General features: G+C 45.1%; 1 protein-coding gene across 4 annotated transcripts in view; it reads left to right on the top strand.

Moving 5' to 3' along the window:
• Positions 1–20,415, top strand: part of Itsn2 (intersectin 2) — a 108,920-nt gene that overhangs the window by 81,168 nt on the left and 7,337 nt on the right. For all 4 annotated transcript variants that reach the window (XM_051181708.1, XM_051181709.1, XM_051181710.1 and 1 more), the window contains 4 exons: positions 14,077–14,198; positions 15,832–15,938; positions 16,722–16,905; positions 19,876–19,974. In XM_051181708.1, coding sequence (XP_051037665.1) covers positions 14,077–14,198; positions 15,832–15,938; positions 16,722–16,905; positions 19,876–19,974 — 512 coding nt within the window. The remainder of the gene's footprint in view (positions 1–14,076; positions 14,199–15,831; positions 15,939–16,721; positions 16,906–19,875; positions 19,975–20,415) is intronic.

Here is a 20,415-nt window from a genome sequence, read left to right as displayed (position 1 = left end):
AGCATGTCCTAGTGTGCCATTGTCATGGAGTGGGGGCAGAAGTTTGAGCACAGTGGCTTTTTTTCTTGCATATCAAGGAGAGCAGAGGATGAATACCTACTTTGACCCAAGATTGTTGGGTAGAGATTTGTTGGATGGAGGCAGCAGCTAGCAGACCCGAGATAAGTATGAGTAAGCCAGACTGGAGGCATGTAGGGAGTATACTACACGGGGTAAAGTGCTGGGGTGGGCAGGTGTGATCAGGGACATTGAACATTTTGGGGGATTGTAAGGCTGGATCTCACTAAGTAGCCCTGGCTGGCCTTGAGCTCACAGAGATTCACCAGACTCTGCTTCCTGGCTGTCAGGGTAAAGGTGTGTGCCATCATGTCCTGGCTATAGCATCTCTTGGTGCATTTATTTGCATCTATGTATCTTCTTTGGTGAGGTGTTAATGTCTATGGCCCATTCTTTAAGTCCAGTGTTTTTATTTATTGTTGAGTTAGTTGTACACTTTGGGTAATGATCCTGTATCAGATGTAGGTTTTGTAAATATTTTCTCCCAATCTACAACTTGTCTTTTTTTCTCTTAACCCTGTCTTACATAAAACAAAACATTTAAATTTTAGTGAAGTTCAGTTAATTTTTTTCATGAATTATGCCTTTTGTGTCATATTTTAAGTCATATGAGAACTCAAGGTCTCAAATTTTTCTCTCTTCTGGGACTTCTATATTTTGTGGCTCACATTTGGGACTTGAGTATGGTGTGTTCGGGTTAACATTGTGGAGGAATAGGCTCGTCCAGAGTCTTTCTTATACCTGTAGCTGTCACATGTCCCCTGCCCGGTCTCTATTGTGTCATCTGTTGCTGCCTGCACTCCTTTGGCACAGATCAGTTAGCTGTCTTCTGAGTTGTTTCCGGGTTTCCTTGGGTTTCATTGGTCAGTTCATCTGTCTGTTGTCTTGCTGTCTTGGTCCCTGCAGGTCACTGTTGAGTCTTTTCCCTTTTCCATACTGTGGTGGCTGTGCCGGGCCTTTTGCCTCTCCACATAAAATTCAGAATTAATTCAGGGGTCACTTTCGTCTTAAACAAGAGCAAGAAATAATGAAATAGCCTTAAGAGACTTCATGCTATTGTCAAAAGGCAACAATCACTCAGTGTCTGTTCACTTCATAGCAAGTGAACAAACAGAGCTGCCCTGGATTCCACGCCTTGTCTGTCACTCAGGATGAGAGCCATGCCATACATTCAGCATTTAGGAAGCACTCGTTCACTGCATAGTAAGTCCTAGAAATAATAGCTGACATTTGTGAACATTTTCTGTGCAGCACGCAGTGAACCTGGCATTACGGTTGACAGTTTGGAGCTCAAGTCCATCTTGACTCTGGAACTCATGTTCCTATCAACCCCACTTACTTTTCCTTCACCAGAGGCTGCTATTCCTCCAAACCAGAAAAGTAGAGCAATCACCCATTAATCTGGGGTGAGGTGAAATGGGTGGGGTGGGGTGGGGTAGGTGGGGTTGGTGAGGCGATTTGTGAAACGCCTCTGCCCACGGACAGTGCTGTGTGACTGTTGATGCAAAGTGCCACAGCTAGCTGCAAGGCTCCAGTTGTGTGACAGGGTAGAGGGTGTATAAAGGACCGATTATGTCACTAAGACACAAAGTTAAAGGGAAGGGAAGGTCATGTTGGTTTTGTTTGCAGTGCCTGGTGATACATCGGAGTATTTATTCTAAGTTCTTTTTCCTCCAGAAATCAATTCAGGGTCACACCAGGTCAGGTGTATAGTCTTCACCCAGCATCCAGTGAGTGCCATGTAAACACACCTTACTCTCCACCCAGCTACAGCTACAGAATCTCCATTCTCTCTTCAAGGGGTTCACAGTTACATTAGTCAGAGATCAGTCACATATTGTTAAACTCGAAACTTCTGGACTAGGTGTAAGGAAGGAGCTGCTTCCTCTTGTTCCATCTCTTGCCTGAGGTCTGGATCTGAAAAGCATGTCACTTCAGTCCATGATGAAATAGGCAGATTAGGAAGCACACAGATCCTAGCCAGAAGTAACTGCCGAGGACAGAGCCAGCACCCTGGTCCTTGGGGTGATGGACAAGTATGAGGATTCAGTTCAGATCCCTGGCACCACTTAAGAACTAACCCAATCACTCAGGAGGCAGAGACGAGGATTTCCCTAGAATGATCTGGCTAGGTACACTAAACTCTACAGGCACCAGGTTCAGCAAAGACCCCACCTCGCTTAAGTGGAGGGTTATCAAGGAAGAGGCCTAAAGTCAACCTCTGGCTCCACACATCCTCACATACATACATGTGCACCTAGACGTGTGAACATGCATTCACAAACCTCACATATATGCACATACACTAAGACAAAAGTTCTCTGTGGTCTTAGGCTTATGATCCCCCACAGCAGATTAAGAAATACAAACAAATTGATAAGCCTATCCCTTTGCACATATCAACAAGGTTGCTTTGGGGACATTCTAGAATACTGTTATTATGTGGTAGCTTCCTGACATTCTAAACCATTTCAGTACAATTGCATTTAAATAAATACATCATAAATGTACCTGTGGCTTGATGTACAACTTGGTAGGCTTCAGAAAAATATAGGAGCCCAAAATAGTGGAGCCCATGGCACATGCCTTTAATCAGGCAGAGTACTTGGGAGGTAAGGCAGAGGAACGGGACTCCGGGGGTCATCCTGAACAACACAGCTAGCCTATGTCTCAGAAAGAAAAAAAAAATGAGAAAGAACTTTTAAATTGTTTTAAAAGGACTAGGATATAGCTTAGTGGCAGAGCACTTGCCTAGCATGCATGAAGCTGCAGGTTTGATACTTAGCAACACCAGCAAATAAAAAAAAAATTAAGTAATTGTTTAAATTCCCCAAAAATATGTTTACCTATCACTTTATGGTAGAAATATACTTAATACATTTTTTGTTCTTAGTATGTATTTACTAAGTAGATAAAAAATAGTCTTACAAAATAGTGGTTTTCTAAAGTTGCAGTAAGGGTTGGGGATAAAGGCAGTCTGTGGAGAGTTGCACACTTTAGTCTTCTGGATTTACTGTTGGGAGCTTGTCTCCTCACAGAGCTTCCACACAGTGCGACTGACAACTGTTATTCGATACTCAGACTGGCTCACAGAGAACGGCTTTGTTCAGTGGCCTCACTCTCCTCAGAATGGGCAAGGACTTTTCTGGTATTTATGACCTAATCTGAACAAACACGGCCTGTATCAGCCAGCACAGCCTGTCCTTTGTCCTCTGCCCTGGGATCTTCCCAGATCTTTCTCATCTCCCTTCTAAGCATCTCTCTTTTGCTTCTTGTTTGCCCAGGGTTCAGAGCCATGATAGTGGGATAGAGTCTTTGTTAACTGTGACTCATAATTTGTCCCCCACATTTTCTCACACTGGGAGGGGCTGCAGTCCAGCTTGCTCTGTCTGTCCAGGAACTTTGATCTGACATCTCTTCTCTGTCCATTCTTTCTGTCTATCAGGGCCTACAAGGACATTTTTGTCATTTTTTTGTGACCTGTAGGTCCAGGTACATCTCTCACATTTACCAGTCCTTGAGGAAAACCTACTAGGGTGACACGCACTTCGGGTAAAGCAGATTAGAAAACACACAAAAGTACTACCCTCTACAAGATGAGGTGAAACTGAGCAAATGAGATTAACAAAGTGTGCTGTATCTCAGGGAAATAAAGTAGGAAGGAGAGTGACAGTGCTGGTGTGGTGTAAAGGGACTCTTATAAACAGGACTCCAGATTGGTGGTGTGGGAGAAAGGCCCGAAGGGCATCGGGGATATCTGGGGAAAGAACCATTATAGGAAGAGGGGACAGCACATCAGAGGCCATGCCATGGAGGTGTGCCTGTGATGCTCAGGAAACAGGGTGGTGCCAGTGGGCCTGGGACACCAGGGTGTCCTGGCCAAGGAGACGGAGTGCTAGTTGAGATTCTTTGGGACTCTCTTAAAATAACTTTGGCTTTTGTGGGGAGCAAGAAAACCCCTTTAGATGGTTTTAATCAAAAGAGGGGCATGATCTGATGTGTTTTAACAGGATTACTCTGCTAGATTAAAGTGAGCAGAAGGGACCAGAAGCAAGGAGGTCCACTAGGAACTTGCTCAGTGATCCAAGCAGAAGAGACAGTAGCTTGGATCCAGATAGTAATGGAGGATGTGGTGCAAACTGGTCAAATTATGGATGTGTTTTGACATTAGAACCAGTGAAAGGATTGAATATGGAGGGTAAGAAGGAAGGTCTACATCCAAAGATGCAGCGTGAGCTGGGGAGAAATAGTACTGGCACTAACTGAATTAGAAAATGATGGAAGAGAAGCCAATTAGGCAGTGATGGGAAGAAAATGACTTTTGGTGCCCCTGTTAATGAGGGAGATCCTACATAGGCAAGAATAAGACAGACAGTAGAAATGTGGAGTGGTCGGGCTGACACATCCTTAACCAGGTCACTGGGTCCACAGAGACCCCTAAGGAAGGCCTGAAGCAAAGGACTCACATTAGGAATGTGGGTGGCTGTGGAGGAATGAGGAAGGGGGACCTAGAGAGGCTGGGCAAGAATGGTTATGTGAAGAAAGATGCTGATGAGAGAAAAGAGGAAATAGAGTGTAGCCTGGTGTGGGACTCTTGCCTGGCCCTGGGTAGATTTCCAAAACCTGAAAAAGAAAAGAGTTAGTGGTGGGTCAGGCAAAATGGGTCCCTGTTACTAAAAGGATAACCATCTGGGACACCAGGAAGCTTCTTTAAGCAAAAATATTTGGGGACAGTAAGGCAGCTCAGCAGGTAAAGGCACACACAGCACAGTTCTGTTAACCTGAGTTCAAAGGAAGGAAACCAAATGCACAAAGCTGCTGTCCGTCCTCCACACACGCACCATGAACATATGCCCATACACAATCACCATGTACATACACGCACACACTCACTATGGCACATGTGCCCAGCACAAACATCATGCACATACATGCACAGATACACACACCATGCACATGTGCCCACTCACAATCACCATGCACATACATACACAATTACAATAAAGCCATTTGAAGGACTGAAGAGATGGATCAATGATAAGGCACTTGCCACACTGGCCTGATGACCTAAGTTTGATCCCTGGAGGTCACATAAAAGTGGAAGAAGAGAATGACTCCCCAGAACTGTCCCCTGCCCACAGACATGCCACAGTGCACATATCACATCATACACAGAATATGATAGTTTTTACTATTCCTGTTGTGTGGGGGGGATATATGCACATGAGTGCAGGTGCCTGTGAAGGTCAGAGACTGCTGAGAACCCGGGAGTTACAGGCACTATGAGCAGCCACATTGATGTGGATACTGGGAACCCAAGCTAGGTTCTCTGCAAGAGCAGGAAGTGCTCTTGGATCCTGAGTCATCTCTCCAGCTTCAAAAATAATTTTAAAAAGAAGCAATTGAAAGCAGTGTTTAATTCAGGCATTTCCTGCTATGTTCAGCAAATGTTCCCTCACAGACATGATATTTGTAGAAACAGGTATTCTCTTATATGTGTTCATATGTCATACCTGTTAACTATTCAAACTGTGCATTATGATAATTTTCATTTAAAAGTATCAACTAAACTACCGACAAAGTTGCCTTCCTTCTTCTCTCCTTTTTAATCTCTTTTTTTTTTTTTTTTGAAAGGAGGTGTATTTATTTTAAGAAAAGTTCCGTCATTTTATTTCACATTTTGAGGCTCTTTTGTTTGCTGCAGATAAGCACAGTATCACCCTGTTGTCCAGGTGCTTGCTGGCAGCATCTCCTGCAGACCCTTTGGGATTTGTTTTATTTTGTTTTGTTGATTTATTTGGTTGATTCTTGTTTTCCAAAATACGCTTTTGCAGTTTCAAACTAGCCTGAAACTCACTCTATAGCCAGGCGACCTCCAGTTGATCCCAGTGTTCCTTAGTCTGCTGAATGCTGGGATTCCAGCCATGAGCTGCCACACAGCCTGGTGATGACGCTTTAGCTATAACATTAACGATGCGATCCATGAAAGAGATAACTGTTGTCATCTCAACACTGCCTGCCATTAGTTTACCCTCCCTGCCTCAACTACTATGCAGTGTGTGCTGGCCTTGTTATTCCATGTCCTATGCAGAGTTTGCTGGCTTGTCATTGTCACTCTGTGTCCTATATAGTGTATGCTGGCCTTGTCATTGTCATTCTGGGTCTATACAGTGTTTTCTGGCTTGTCCTTATCATTCTGTATCCTATGCAGGATGTGCTGGCCTTATCATTAGTTTGTGCTTTCTACTAATTCTTAGATGTGTTTAATTTGGTATTATCCATCAATATACTGTTTTCATTACAGTATTTACTCTTTGCCTTTACTTTTTTTTCAAATATATGTATTTTTGTGTATTGTGTGTAGTATGTGTTTATTTATGTGTGTTTATTTGTAGGTGCACATGTGGGTATGGAAACAAGGGGTCAGTGTCAGAGGTCAGGTGTCTTCTATTGCTTCCCACCTTAGTTTTGAGGTAGGGTCTCATTAAACTCAGAGCTCACTGAATGGCTGTTGAGCTTGAGGGATTCACCTGTCTCTACTCCTAGTCCCTCCCTGGCCTGTCTCCTCTCCCCAGTGTAGATGTGTGCCACCACTCTGACTGATGTGAACACTGTGAATCCAAACTCAAGTGTGCATGCTCTCCTGGCAGGTAGCTGTGCTGACTAAGCCGTCCCCCAGACTCTCCAATGAGCCTGTTCTTTTTGTGAACTGTATGGGGGTTTATTCACTTCCTACATGTTTTCAGTTATATGTATTTTACATCTCCTTTTTTATTTTATTCTATCATCTTAGGTTCTTGGGATTTTCATCCTCACTTTTAAATTTATGGTTCAATTTTTACCCTGGGGTGTGTGTGTGTGTGTGTGTGTGTGTGTGTGTGTGTGTGTGTGTGTGTGTGGTGTGTATGTTTGGTAAGTGTGTATGTATGTAGTATGTGGTGGTGGGGTGTGGTGTGGTGTGTGTGTGTGGTGTGTATGTGTGTTTGATATGTGTGTATGTATGTGGTATGTGTGAGTGTGAGAGTGTGTGTGTGTGTGTGTGTGTGTGTGGTTTCCTGATTGTAAGAGCAGTCCTCTAACAGATTGTATAGTTTCTTTGCTGAGTATCCTCTGAAGTTATCACCGGCTGTGGGCCAATTTTTGTTTTAAATACTTAGTCCATCAACTTAGTATGCCCATGTATTCTCATGTCTGTGTCTAACATGCCTAAATAACAAACTGGATACAGTGCTCTGACCCCTAGGGACCAGTCCATATTTGGTAAGTGGTGAAAACACGGTATTGGCCCTGGGCTGCTTGTCTCCAGATACACTTTTCCTCTTCCTGGCTTTGACCAGGGCCATAGGGAGGCAAGGCCCATAGGGTGCTCACTTTCTCCATGCTCTTGACGTGGATTCTGTCAGGTCTGGCAGGGGACCCAAAATGGCAGGATAATTCCCTCTACCAGAACAAGGAATAAGAAGCCTCTTTTTCCCTGATAAGAGAAGAAGGGAAATGTTGGGCTTAAAATATCACCAAAACTTGGATTTTAAGAATTCTGAAATAGGGGACTGGAGAGATGGCTCAGAGATTAAGAGCACTGACTGTTCTTCTAAAGGTCCTGAGTTCAATTCCCAGCAACCACATGGTGGCTCACAGCCATCTGTAATGAGATCTGGTGCCCTCTTCTGCCTGAAGGCATACATGCAGACAGAACACTGTGTACATAATAAATAAATCTTTTAAAAAAAAAAAAAAAAAAGTTCTTCTGTAATGTTCCATCTTCAGCCTATAGGCCATGGAGTGTCTGACAGACTCCTCCAGGAAACTCTAAACTGTCACCTGTATTGGCAGCTTGTCAGTCACTTTTCTCTGTGTCCTGCAGACTGTCTGGCAGACTCTTCCACGAAGCAGGAACCCTAAAGCAATGTCCATCTTGTTTCAGTAGTCACTTTTCTGTGGGTCCTGCATGTCCAGTTTATACAGCATAAAGCCAAACAGTCCAGACAAGAGCAGTTTCATGTCCAAATGGCTAGTTTTAACATATTGGAAGTAAACTCCATAACAAGTTTCTTCTGTTTATAAGACTTTAGAATCACAAAGATAGGATAGATGAAAGATAGGATAGATGATGGAATATTTTCTTTAAATCTTGCTAAATGTTAATGGACTAAATATTGATAACTATAGTTCTTATTTGATAACTGTTTTGTTATACATACATATTTTACTGTGTTAAAGTTTAAAACCCTTCTTTTTGGTTTAGACAGAAAAGAGGAGATGATGGGAAGATGTCATTCAGTAAATATGTTTCTCTTATTAGTTAATGAATAAAGCACTGTTGGCAAATAGGAAGACAAGATAGGTGGGACTAGGAGGCAAGAAGGATTCTGGGAGATGTAGTAGAAGAGATTCAAGATGTAGGGACTTGAGGAAGAAGTCCGGACCCTCTCTCTGGTAAGATAAGACAAGTAAAACACTTCGATTAATAGAAATGGGTAAGATTTAAAACAGAGCTAGCCAATAAGAAATGCTAGTAACAGGCCAACAGCTCTATATCTAAAAAAGGAAAAAGAATTCTTTAAATCCCAACACTCAGGAGGCAGAGGCAGGCGGATCTCTGTGAGTTCAAGGCCAGCCTGGTCTATAGAGTAAGTTTCAGGACAGCTAGGGCTGTACAGAGAAAACCTGTCTTGAAAAACAAACAAAAAAGAATATGAGTTAGTTTATGTGTCATATTAAAATACAGAATCAGGGGCCAGAAGTATAGCTCCATGACAGAACATGCTGCCAACACCCACAGCTGCCACTGAATATTGACACAGACTAGTCACAAGAAGAAGCAAGTCTGAATGTGAGGCCAAGGATGGGGAGTGCTTTCTCCCCACAGCGGTGTCCCTCGAGCTGCACCGTTATGTTGGAACCAGGCTGTAAATAGGAAGGAAAGGCAGAACTCAGCAAAGCTGAGGGAAGAGTGCTACCATGTTGTAAAGACCAAGCCTGGGCTCAGATGGGAGTGGGGTGGGGGAGAGGGCAAAGCAGTCGGTGCAGAGCTGGGAAGTAGGATGGAGATCAACCATGGCGACCCTGGGGCCGTGCTGCTGAGTTCGGATTGCATTCTGAAATCAGTGGAAGCCATTTAACATTTTGTGAGGAAAGGAACATAAAAAATACAGTTGTTAGCTTGAACTGTTCATAGAAATATGTGAATAACTATGGCAGCCCCATATATAATTTTAAGTTTTTCTAGCAGCCACATTTTAAGTCAAAATATATAAAATTTCAATACTATTTAATCCAGTATATACAAAATATTCCAATATACAACAAGTTTGAGTGATTGATCACTGGCTGGCTGGGTGGCTGATTGGTTGCTTAGATGGTTGATAGGTTGGTTGGTTGCTGGTTGGTTGGCTGGCTGGCTGGCTGGCTGGTTGACTGGTTGTTTTTGAGAGTCTTGCTGTGTAGCCCAGGTGGCCTCTAACTCCAGTTCCTCTGTTCTCGATCTTCTGAATGTTGAAATCACAGGTATATCCCACCAGCATCTGGCCAATATAGTATTGTAGTAGTATTTTACATTTCACATTTAAATATGTCTTCAAAACCCAGTGTGTATTTTATATCTGCAGCACATCTCTATTGGACAAGATACATTGGAAGGGTTTAGTCACATGCCTCTCTGTCAAGTATAGGGACAGTCAGGTATCAAGGATGACAAAGTATGTATATTCACTCCATGAAAACTCAAGTCCTCAGGTCATCCAGAGATTCCACTCTCCTTTCCCTCTGTTGTTGGGTCTACTGTTAGCAACTGTGGGTTCCTCGAGTTGTATATGTCTGTAGTTCAGTGTTCCTTAGAATTAAATAGGCCAATGTGCACTGTGGCCCGAGAAGAGCAATACACAGCCTTCAGTGTGGCCAGATCCCTGTGACCTTACAGGACAGGAATGCCATATCCTATTTTGGCATTTGCTGGTTTGGGAGAAGCAGAGAGCTTGGCAGCAGGCAGAGGGAGACATTCAGAAGGAGGCACCAGGAAGAGGAACATTACAAAGGCTGGGAAGGGGCAGCACTTCTGAGGTAACAGTGCAGGGGCAGGTGGAGGAGGCTGGGAGCTGGGAGAGGGCACTGAACCCAGCAATATTGGGGCCCTTCTCACCTTCCTGAGAGCGGGGTACCCAGCTAGGGAAATGAAAGGGACCTTCTCGTGACTGTGTTAGTAACATGAAAAAGAGGGATGCTGAAGACAGAATGGGGCTGAAGGAAGTGTGCTGGTGTGTTGTCTTAACTAATGAGTAGCGGGGACATCTGACCCTGCTTGTGGACTAAAATGAAGCAGTGAAAACTGAATATAGTGGGGGCCTGGGCAGGGTGGGGGACATTGGAAGGGAAGGCCAGTTAAGGGTGCTGGCTATAGAGAGAGCTAGGACCCCTAGTACCTTAGCAGGAATGAAATAGGAATGAGGGAGTAGGCAGATAAAGGGCAGAAGGTTTAGGGGGCCTTGTGCCTTTATTTTGCCCCTGATCCCATAGGTAAGAACATCTGAAGTGAGGGGTTGGAAACTGAACCAAGGACAGAAGTATAAGGGCCATTGGAATGAAATGCAAGGGGTCAGCATGGCATAGTGATGAGTCGTCCCCACGCTCATCCCAATGAGGCATAAGTCATGTGTATCCCACTTGAGCTACTTGAGGCTCTTCTATGGGTCTAAGCTGTTTTAGGTAGACCAGTGTTGGTGCATTTGAAGGAAGTCGCTGAGAATGTGATATGAGCAAAGTGACACATGATGCAGTGGTACATAAAATGTGTCTGGGCGCAGGGCTGAGGATGTGGCTCAGTGGGCGAGCATTTGTGTGTGTACAGCAGTCTGCATTTGAGCCTCAGCACCACAAACTCATGCAGGCTCATTTAACGGTTATGTCTTCATTGCAGTGACTTACAGAAAAACCACATGTACATTCATCTTTAAATATGAGTAAATCCAGCCAAGTGCTAAGGGGGCTGGTGAGGTGGCTCAGAGGGTCAAGGTGCCTGCCACCTGAGCCCACTCCCCAGTGGAAGGAAGACCAACTCTGAAAGTTGTCCTCTGACCTCCACTCTCATGCTGATGCACATGCATACACTTACAATAAGAAAATTTACAATGTAACTTAAAATTTTGAAATAAAAAGTACTAAACAATCATAGATATGGAAAGCAGATATTTCTAAAATCCAAACAAAGATCATGAATGGTTGAGGTTATCAAACTCTGGGTAAAGGGCTGGCGATGGCTCAGTGGTTAAGAACACTCAGGTGGTGGCTCACAGCCTTCTGTGATCGAGCTCCAGGGCACCTGATGGCCTCTTCTGGCTTTGTGACTTCCAGGCACTCACCTGGTGCACAGTCACACATGCAGGCAAAATACCACATGCATAAAGTTAAATCTGTTTCTTTAAGTAAGAGGTACAGTTGCCTCAGCAAAGGTTCTGATTACTTCCAGCAGTCATCTGGACATGACCAGTGTCGCTGATGATGTTATGAGCAGTCTGTTCACAAGCTATCTGCCACACATCTGTCCTCCATGCCACGTACACAGCCCAGTCAAACCTGCATCCAGTTGGTCTTCCCGATTCACTGTGTACCTGCTGCTCTGCAGTTCTCCCTGGCAGACAGGATAGAATTCAGTGCTCCAAAGTTGGCAGTTTGAGTATGGCAGTAGTGCTCTGATTGCTGGTTGGCTAGCACCCCTTGTCATCTGCCTAAATTCAGTATTCTTAATTTATAAGCCTGTTATCCATGCCTGCAGAATTAGAAAAAAAAATCATTAAAACTGTACGTTAGCCCAAATCTGTACAACACAAACACACACACACACACACACACACACACACACACACACGTAGTAGTTTTTGTTTGTTTTTCAAGACAGGGATTCTCTATGTAGCTTTGGAATCTGTCCTGGAACTAGCTCTGTAGACCAGGCTGGCCTCGAACTCACAGAGATCTGCCTGCCTCTGTCTCCCAAGTGCTGAGATTAAAGACGTGTGTTGCTACTTCTAGCCTACAAATATATATTTTTAAATTCTAGCTCAGTGGTAGTTTGCCTAACATATACAAGATCCTAAGTTCAGCCTCTAGGTCTGAAGTGGAAAAAGGGTTAGAAAAGGTTAAAGCATCTGGGCTATCCCAGAGCTCCCTGATAGTGTTTGCCTAGTGTCTCCCCCAGCAAGCACTCCCTCTGGTATCTTGCTCTTTTCCTATTGCTTTGGGGCTGCCCTGCGAGGGAACTCTACATCCTCTACTGTCTTCTTCCCCAAGCCTGTGCTAGGGACAGCTCCCTACTGCTTCAGGTGAAGTGACATCCATACCTCATTTCTAGCTCAGCTTTTGTTTAAAAGAGAAAAAAACAAAACAAAACACATTTGTGTCTGTCTGTGAGTGTACGTGTCTCTGTCTCTCTCTGTCTCTCTCTCTCTCCTTATGTGTGTATGTAGGACAACTTGTGGGAGTCAGTTTTCTCCTTCTGTCTATGAGTCCAAGAGATCAAACTTGGGTCATGGAGGTCATCAGTGAGTGCCTTCACCTGCTGAGACATCTCACTGACTCACTGATTTTCAAAAATTTACTATTTTGCTGAATTACAGAGAATTATTTTCCATTATGACTTGAGATCCTCTGCCTGTCACCCTATGTGGTAGCTTCCTGGATACCATTCAGAGGGAAATTTCCTAGACCAATTACATTTAGTAGATTTACTTGAGTAAATAAACGCAAACCAAAAACAATTCCTGAGTAGTAGTTACCAGAACAACTGAGAATTTAACGGTCAGTGTTATCCAATAGCACTTATCAAAAACCAGAATGAGGGCTACAGAAAACAGCTACAGCTGCCATGTGGTTACAGCTTAATTGGTGATTGGGCTGATAAAATGGCTCAGTTGTTAAGACTGTGTATTCTTACAGACAGCCTGCATTCAAATCCCAGCATCCATATTAGGCAGCTCCCCACTACCTGTGACTCAAGTTCCAGGGAACCTTACACCTCTCTGACCTCACTGTGTACATACACAGAAATAATAAAATATTAAAATAATAATAATCGTAAGTTAATTGACCACAGGGCCTCCTGTAACCAGTCAGAACCCAGTTAGTGTAATTAAGCTCTACACTGATTTGATCTATTGGCTGCCCCCATCCAATCACACAGCCTCCTACACATTTGGCTTTGCAATACCTGTCTGCTTCCACTTTTAGCATGAGGAGGGGATTCCTGGGGTAGTTCCCCACGTCACGGTGCACAGGCAGACCCTGGCAGTGATGTCAGGCTCCGTTGTGCCTGTAAACAGATGCAGAGTGAATGCAGTACAGCTCATCCTGCTGTGACCTGCTCGTGACTCCTCTGAGTGGCTGTGTCTGCATCCTGTGGTGTGTCCCTCTCCACCGCTTTCTTTCAGTGGTTTGTTGAGATTTTCTAACCTTAGAACTTTCCTTTCAAAATTCTAGAGACACATTTCTCAGGCCTTTTGTTGTTGTTTTCTTAACAGTAATTCAAAATGAGTTATGGTATTTTCTATAAGTTTATAACTAAATAAATGTATTGCCAAAGCTTTCACAGTATTGAACAGTGCTGCGTGCATGGTAGACCGTATTTCTTTTGTAAATGTCAGGCCTAAGTTGATGATGACCCGGTGATAGCTCTTGATCTTTAGTTTGGAAAACAACGATATCAAGTACCAATTTATTTAGTCAATTCAATAATTTCCGAAAGCTGTGAGATGGTGATGTTCTGGTCTCTTTGAGGCCATTCCTAGAATCCTTATTCTCTCCTTGGTGCTCAGAAATAAGGAGCTCTCTGTAACTTCACAGATGCAGTAAATTCACCTCGAGGAACACTGACTGGGGCCTCACATCAGCTCTCTCTCTGCAAATGTATGACATTCTGTTACAAATGTTCTTTCGAAGCAGTATTTGTGAAGCCAGCACATCCGCTGAGAAATGTCCATGTTCCGTGAGGGACTGAAGGAGTGTGTGTTGTTAAGCTCTGCCCTGTCTCTGCAGGGTGTGCCGATCTCCAAGCCCTGGACACGATGCAGCCCATGGAGAGGAAGAGACAAGGCTACATCCACGAGCTCATTCAGACAGAGGAGCGCTACATGGACGATCTGCAGCTGGTCATCGAGGTGAGGCCTGTTGCTTACTGTCTCCTAGAGCAGGCGGAGGGTGGTGTCTCTGCCACTCTCACTTGAAAGCATTGTGAGCCATCTCATTTTTTTGACACTGGGGATGCAGCCCGGGGCCTCTCACATGCCACGCACGGATTTTACCACCGAACTGTGTCCCCTGGCTGGGCACCACTTCCATGTGAGGGCTCATAGACAGTGACAGAAGCTGCCTCTGCTCACTGGTAAGGCGGAAAGCTAAAGGTCCCTGATGAAAGAACCCGCTCTTCCTAGGCTAAGCCCACTCAGTGGGGGCAGGAGGGCAGGGGGACCTAGGAATGTCCTAGTTGAACATGCAAAGGACAGGGCGTAGAGAGAGCGTGAAGGCCTCTGTATGGACTTGCCTCCAGTTCTTGCCTAATTTTGTTTACGATGCTGTTTGGAAACCTGGCATTGTCATGGGCTTCAATACCTCTACTTAATGTGTATGTCAGCTTAGGAAACCAAACAGGCGCAGTTGCAAAATGGTTTCCCAAGTCATGTGTTTACTGTCTGCACCTGTCCATGTTGCCAGTGGCACCTAAGCTGAGGACAGTGTCTTCCTGAGAGGAACACTTTACAATGGCTTGTGAAAACGCGAAAGGAGACTTTATACTTCTATTTCTGTTTCCATGGCTTTTGGTTGCCAGGAAATGTACCAAGGTCATCAGATGAAAAGAGCCATTCAGTCAACCACCTAGAGAATACAAGCCCCCCATCCTCCCCCCCAGGCAGATGGGTGCGTCCCCTGCCATAACCCGAATAGCAGAGTGGAGCCCTCAGTCAACTGCAGCACCTGTCCTCCTGCCGCCCTCACTTCTCCACGGGAATGCCCGCTCCCCTCACACCTGTACACTCCCTGTATTCTCTTTCTTGTTTGTTCTTGAGACGGGCTCTCATGTAGTCCAAACTGGGCTTGAACTTGCTATGGAACCAAAGATGACCTTGAAATCTTATCCTCCTGCCTCTGTCTTCAAGCATTGGGGTTACAAGCATCTGCCAACATACCCAATGTATGTGTGCTGGGGACTGAGCCCCAGACATCATGCCTGCTAGGCAGGCATCCTCCCAACTGAGTTAAACCCCTCACTCTCGCTGTCTGTTCTTCATCCTTCATCCCCCAGACTTAGCCTGGCCCTGGTCAGCCTTCAAATAAGCATCGAATGCATGAGATTCATTTATCTGTACTTCCCTATACCTGGACAGATGGCCTAGGAGAAAAGCCCCTGTTCCCAACCAACCTCCCAAGAGTGTCAGCACACATCTGTAATCTATGGCAAGACAGGTGGCAGACAGGAGAATCGCCCAGAAGCTTGTGAGCCAGGTAGCCTGTAGGCACTGCACCACTCAGTGAGACCCTGCTGCCTCAAAGCCCGGAAAGTTGTCCTCCACACTGTGCCACACTGTGCCATTGTACCCCCCAATTCTGTCTCTCTCCGTTTCCATCTGTTCCCCCTCCTATGCACACATGTACACAATAAATAACCTTTTTAAAAGTCTAGCAGTCATAAATATGCTTACTGCGAGGTGCCACTGCCTTGCTGTCAGAGTTCAGAAAGGCACACAGTGCTGTGGACCAGCCTCAAACTAAACTGTATCCATGTTTTGAATTTAGGTTTTCCAGAAACGGATGGCAGAGTCGGGCTTCCTCACTGAAGCAGAAATGGCCTTGATCTTTGTCAACTGGAAGGAACTCATCATGTCCAATACAAAGCTGTTGAAGTAAGTGTGGGTGTCACCTGGCATTGTCACTGTAGCCCTTCAGGGACTGCTCAGTAAGGGGACTTTGAACTCTATTCTGCTCCCTTAGGCTTTGTATCCTCTAGTGTTTTAGGGAGTGCCCTGTGACTTAATTACATAACTGTTGAGAAAAAGTAAAGCACTCTAATGCAGAACTACTTTGATTGAACAAGAAAAGCTGTGTTGGTGTGTGGTCCCCAAACAGGTGCAACATGTAGCTCAGCAGGAGGGAGTGGCAGGCAGAAGAGTGACAGCCACAGCCAGACAAGGACAGCACAGTGCTCATGTGCAGTTCCTGTCCTGGGGGGGGGGGGCTTTCTGTCTGTTTTACGTACAAGAGCAGAGTTCTAGGCCAGCTGGAACCCCTCCATGGCTGCAGCCCACCATGAAGATACCAGCTCTTCAATTCCAACCCCTGGCCACCATGGCTCCCTGGTCACCAAGGTTCCCAAGCCACATTGCCATGTGTCCTCAAATGAGGAAAAACAAATTGATTTGTGAAGAAACTGGGGTGAATTGAAGACTCTTCTAAAGGCCTAGAAAGCATCTAAATGTGTAGACTTCAGTACCCTTTTCTTCTTTGCTAGTGCTCCCTCAGACTAGCTCAGCCAGCAGAGCTTTGGGCCCTGCGAGCCATTCCTTCCCAGTGTCCAAGGATGCTAGGTCCTGACTGGGTGCCATCACTATTGGTGTCTGTGGCATTTGCCCTTTAGCTGCCAAGGAAGGAGATTTTTGGAGAATGGAGTGACCATCAGTTACTTTCAGGGCCTTGCGGGTGAGGAAGAAGACTGGAGGTGAGAAGATGCCTGTTCAGATGATCGGGGACATCCTGGCAGCAGAGCTGTCTCACATGCAAGCCTACATCCGGTTCTGCAGCTGTCAGCTCAATGGAGCAACTCTGCTACAGCAGAAGACAGATGAGGACACTGACTTCAAGGAATTTCTAAAGGTATGCCCAGCCTGGGACTCCCGGAGGCAGTGACAGTGTTCCTCCCACTGTAGTCTCTGCAGTTGAGAGGTGTGTCCCCATCAGTCTCCAAAGCCAGCGGCTTCTGATTGCATAGTGTTGTTCTAGGTAGAGCCTATTTTTCTTGGCACTAGATCCATAATTTCATATCCTAGCTGTGTAACTACAATAGTAGTGTTTTTGTTTTATTTTTAACAACCTTATGTATCAGGTGTTTTGTTTTTCCAAAGAAACATCCATAATGCTACTTCTTTTTTAATTACTTGTGTATATGGGTGTTGGCCCACATTTATATCTGTGGGCCATGTGCATGCCTGGCACCTTCAAAGGTCAGAAGGGGGCATTGGATTCCCTGGAACTAGAGTTACAGGTGGTTGTGAGCTGCCATATGGGTGCTGGCAGGTCCCCAGCAAGAGCAACCAATGCTCTTAACCACTGAGCCTTCTCTCCAGCCCCACTATACTGTCATGTTAGGAGTAAGGTTTTTCCTGCCGGCCTGGACCCACTGAGGTGTCAGCCCCAATTAACACACAGAGACTCTGTATTTGATATAATTCTGTTGGCCAGTTACTAGTTTCTTATCAGCTAGCTCTATCTTAATTATTAACCCATTTCTACTAATCTGAGTATTTCCACGTGGTCTCATCTTACTGGAGAGTGGGCCCGGACCTCTGTTCTCTCTAGTCTCTACATGCTGACTCCTCTCTACTACTTCCTCTTTCCTTCTTGTCTCCTAGTTCCTCCTATCTTCCTTTCCTATTGGCCAACGCTTCTCAATTTTATAAATTATATTTATTTAATAATCATCTTATTCCAGAAAGAAAATAAAAGAGCTTACTTAAATGAATAAAATACAGCAAAATGAAATTTTATTTTTAGTTGTGAGCCTAGCCTTTAACAACTGAGCCATTTCTGCAGCCCACAAAATAAAATTTTAAATAATAAGGCGAGTACCTTGTGACTGAAGGCAATGAAAGTAGGAGGAAATGAGTTATCAGGGAGACGGATAATTCCTCCAGGGGTAACTGTGCTGTACCAGCAGTGTGCACAGATGTCTGTAAAGCTCCCGGGAACCAGTGAGTGGAGGAGGAAAGGATTGGTTCCATGCTGTGGTTGTAAAGTGAACATGAAGAGAAAAGCTGCAAGTGTGATAACAACTGAAATTCTTAGGTTTTCAAGTTCCACAGCTGACTTCATACGACTGGTTACTACACTGCAATGCCATGTTTTGAAGCTAGGAATGCTAGTATATGCCTATAATTCCTGCACTTGAGAGGCTGAGGCACAAAAAACGTAAACTCAAGGCCAGCCTGGGTTATATATAAAGGATCTGTTTTAAAATTAATGATCAGGCTGCAGAGGGGGCTTTGCAGTTAGGAACACTGGATGCTCTTCCAGGGGACCCAAGTTCAGCTCCAGCACCCACATGGTGGCTCACAACTGCTTGCAGCACCATAGGACCTGACACCTCTCTGGCCTCTACAGTGACCCACATATATGTGGCTTAAAAACAGACATACACATTACAAATAAATACATAAATAAGTAAATGCTTCATTTTTTGTTTGGTTTGGTTTCTTATTATTCTCTATGTAGACCAGGCTATCCTGACACTCATTCTATAGACCAGGATGGCCTCGAACTCAGAGATCTGCCTGCCTCTGCTAAGTGCTGGGGTGTGTACCACCACCACCCAGCTACCATTTTTTAAAATGTAAAGCAACATCTAGGGCTAGAGCTATAACTCATCAGGAGGTTGATTTCCTGACATGCACAAGGCCCTGGGTTGCATTCCTAGTACTTCAAAGAAAAATGAAATCAAAGTACATTTTACCAGTACATTGTATCTCAAAGTATTACTTTTAAATTTTTGTCTTTTTCTTTCTTAATGCTGGCTCAAACCAGGGTCTTGAATTCTTCCCGAGCTACAACCATTATAGCAAAATAGATAGGTACGGATCTACCTAAAAATAAAAAGGACAGTCTTCTTGTCCATAACTGCAGTAAACCACTCCTCAGCCATTAAAGGTGCTCACCCTGGAATGTTAGCCTGGAACACCCAGGTGTTCACCCTAGAGTGCTAATGACCCAGATAGGCGCTCACTCTGGAGTACAGGTGACCCCTTCAGGTGCTCATCCCAGAGTGCTGGTGACCATCTTCAGCTGATGGAGATACCTAAAGCAAAGCATGGTGTGTGTGTGTGTGTGTGTGTGTGTGTGTGTGTGTCGTGTGTCCTGGTGCGCAGAGGCACTAGTTACCCAGAGGAGAGTCACAGAGAGGAAGGTATCCCAGGGGAAAGTGGCCACAGAGAAGCATGACTGGGTCTTGAGAAGTGAATGTGAATCAGGAACATGAAAAAAAAAACAGCAGTAGAGATGGTGCTGGCAACGGTTCGTACAGTCATTGCCTGGCACACAGTAGGTCCTCAACAAGCCGATGTAGTTGTTTCTGATGAAGCAGGCATGGTAGACATGCTGACATGGGGAAATAAGAGCTGTCCTTCAGACAGATGGGTGTGTGTGTGACTCAGAGATGGGGGTAGGAAAGACGGCTCTTGTGAGGGAAGTTGAGGTGCCTTTGGGACATCTGATGAGAAGTGTGATGTCACGATGATAGAACTCCAGAGAATGACTGCTTACAGATCCTGGGCCTCGGCCTGGGGCAGTAGCCATACTGAGAGAAGAAGGAGAAGATGGAGACGGACCCCAGTGGACTCAGGGAGAAGCGGCCAGGTGGGAGCAGTTCTAGCAGCAAAAGAATGAGCTGCACTGCACAAGAAAGTTAAGAAGCAGGGTGGGGCTGGACTCATGAGCTGACAGATTCCTGTTGCTAAAGTGACATGTGCCATTTCAGATCCTGTCATTGAAACAAGCCTGAAATCTAGACAGTGGCCTGGCAGAAGTTTTGCCCAGTGTTTCCGTTGTTTCATCTGGAGTCTCTCTGTTTTGCAGAAGCTGGCATCAGACCCACGGTGTAAAGGAATGCCGCTGTCCAGCTTCCTGCTGAAGCCCATGCAGAGGATCACTCGCTACCCCCTGCTCATCAGAAGTGTGAGTCCTGGGGTGGGCTGACTCAGGAGCAGGGCCCACCTGACTGGACAGAGGCCAGACACCCAGGGAGTGGTGATCCCTCTGCCCCTTGCCTCAGACACCTATGTGTGAAGTCTAAAGGCAGATGTCCTAAAGTGGGCAGATAGAAGCAGGATCTAATGTCATCCACCTCCCCCAGAACTGTCCCAGCATCCCATGGTTACAGCATGCTGGTAAAGACCCTCTTCTGGCTGTGCAGCCATCCTCAACCCAGAGAGAACATGGAGTCACCATTAGCAGGACCATGCTGCCAGCCTTTCTTCTTCAGGCAGAATGTTTTTAAGGAGAGTACAGGTTTTATAAAGCAACATAGTGAAATTTTCTGCCAGCTTGGACTTCAGAGACATTAACTCAAAAAACCAGCCACCCAAACAAAAAACGCATGGCTTAAAGTTATCAGGG

The sequence above is a fragment of the Phodopus roborovskii genome, unplaced genomic scaffold (assembly GCF_943737965.1).
Source record: "Phodopus roborovskii unplaced genomic scaffold, PHOROB, whole genome shotgun sequence".
NCBI lineage: Eukaryota > Metazoa > Chordata > Mammalia > Rodentia > Cricetidae > Phodopus > Phodopus roborovskii.
Note: the sequence above shows the minus strand (reverse complement) of the source record. Positions and strands in the feature narration are given on the sequence as shown.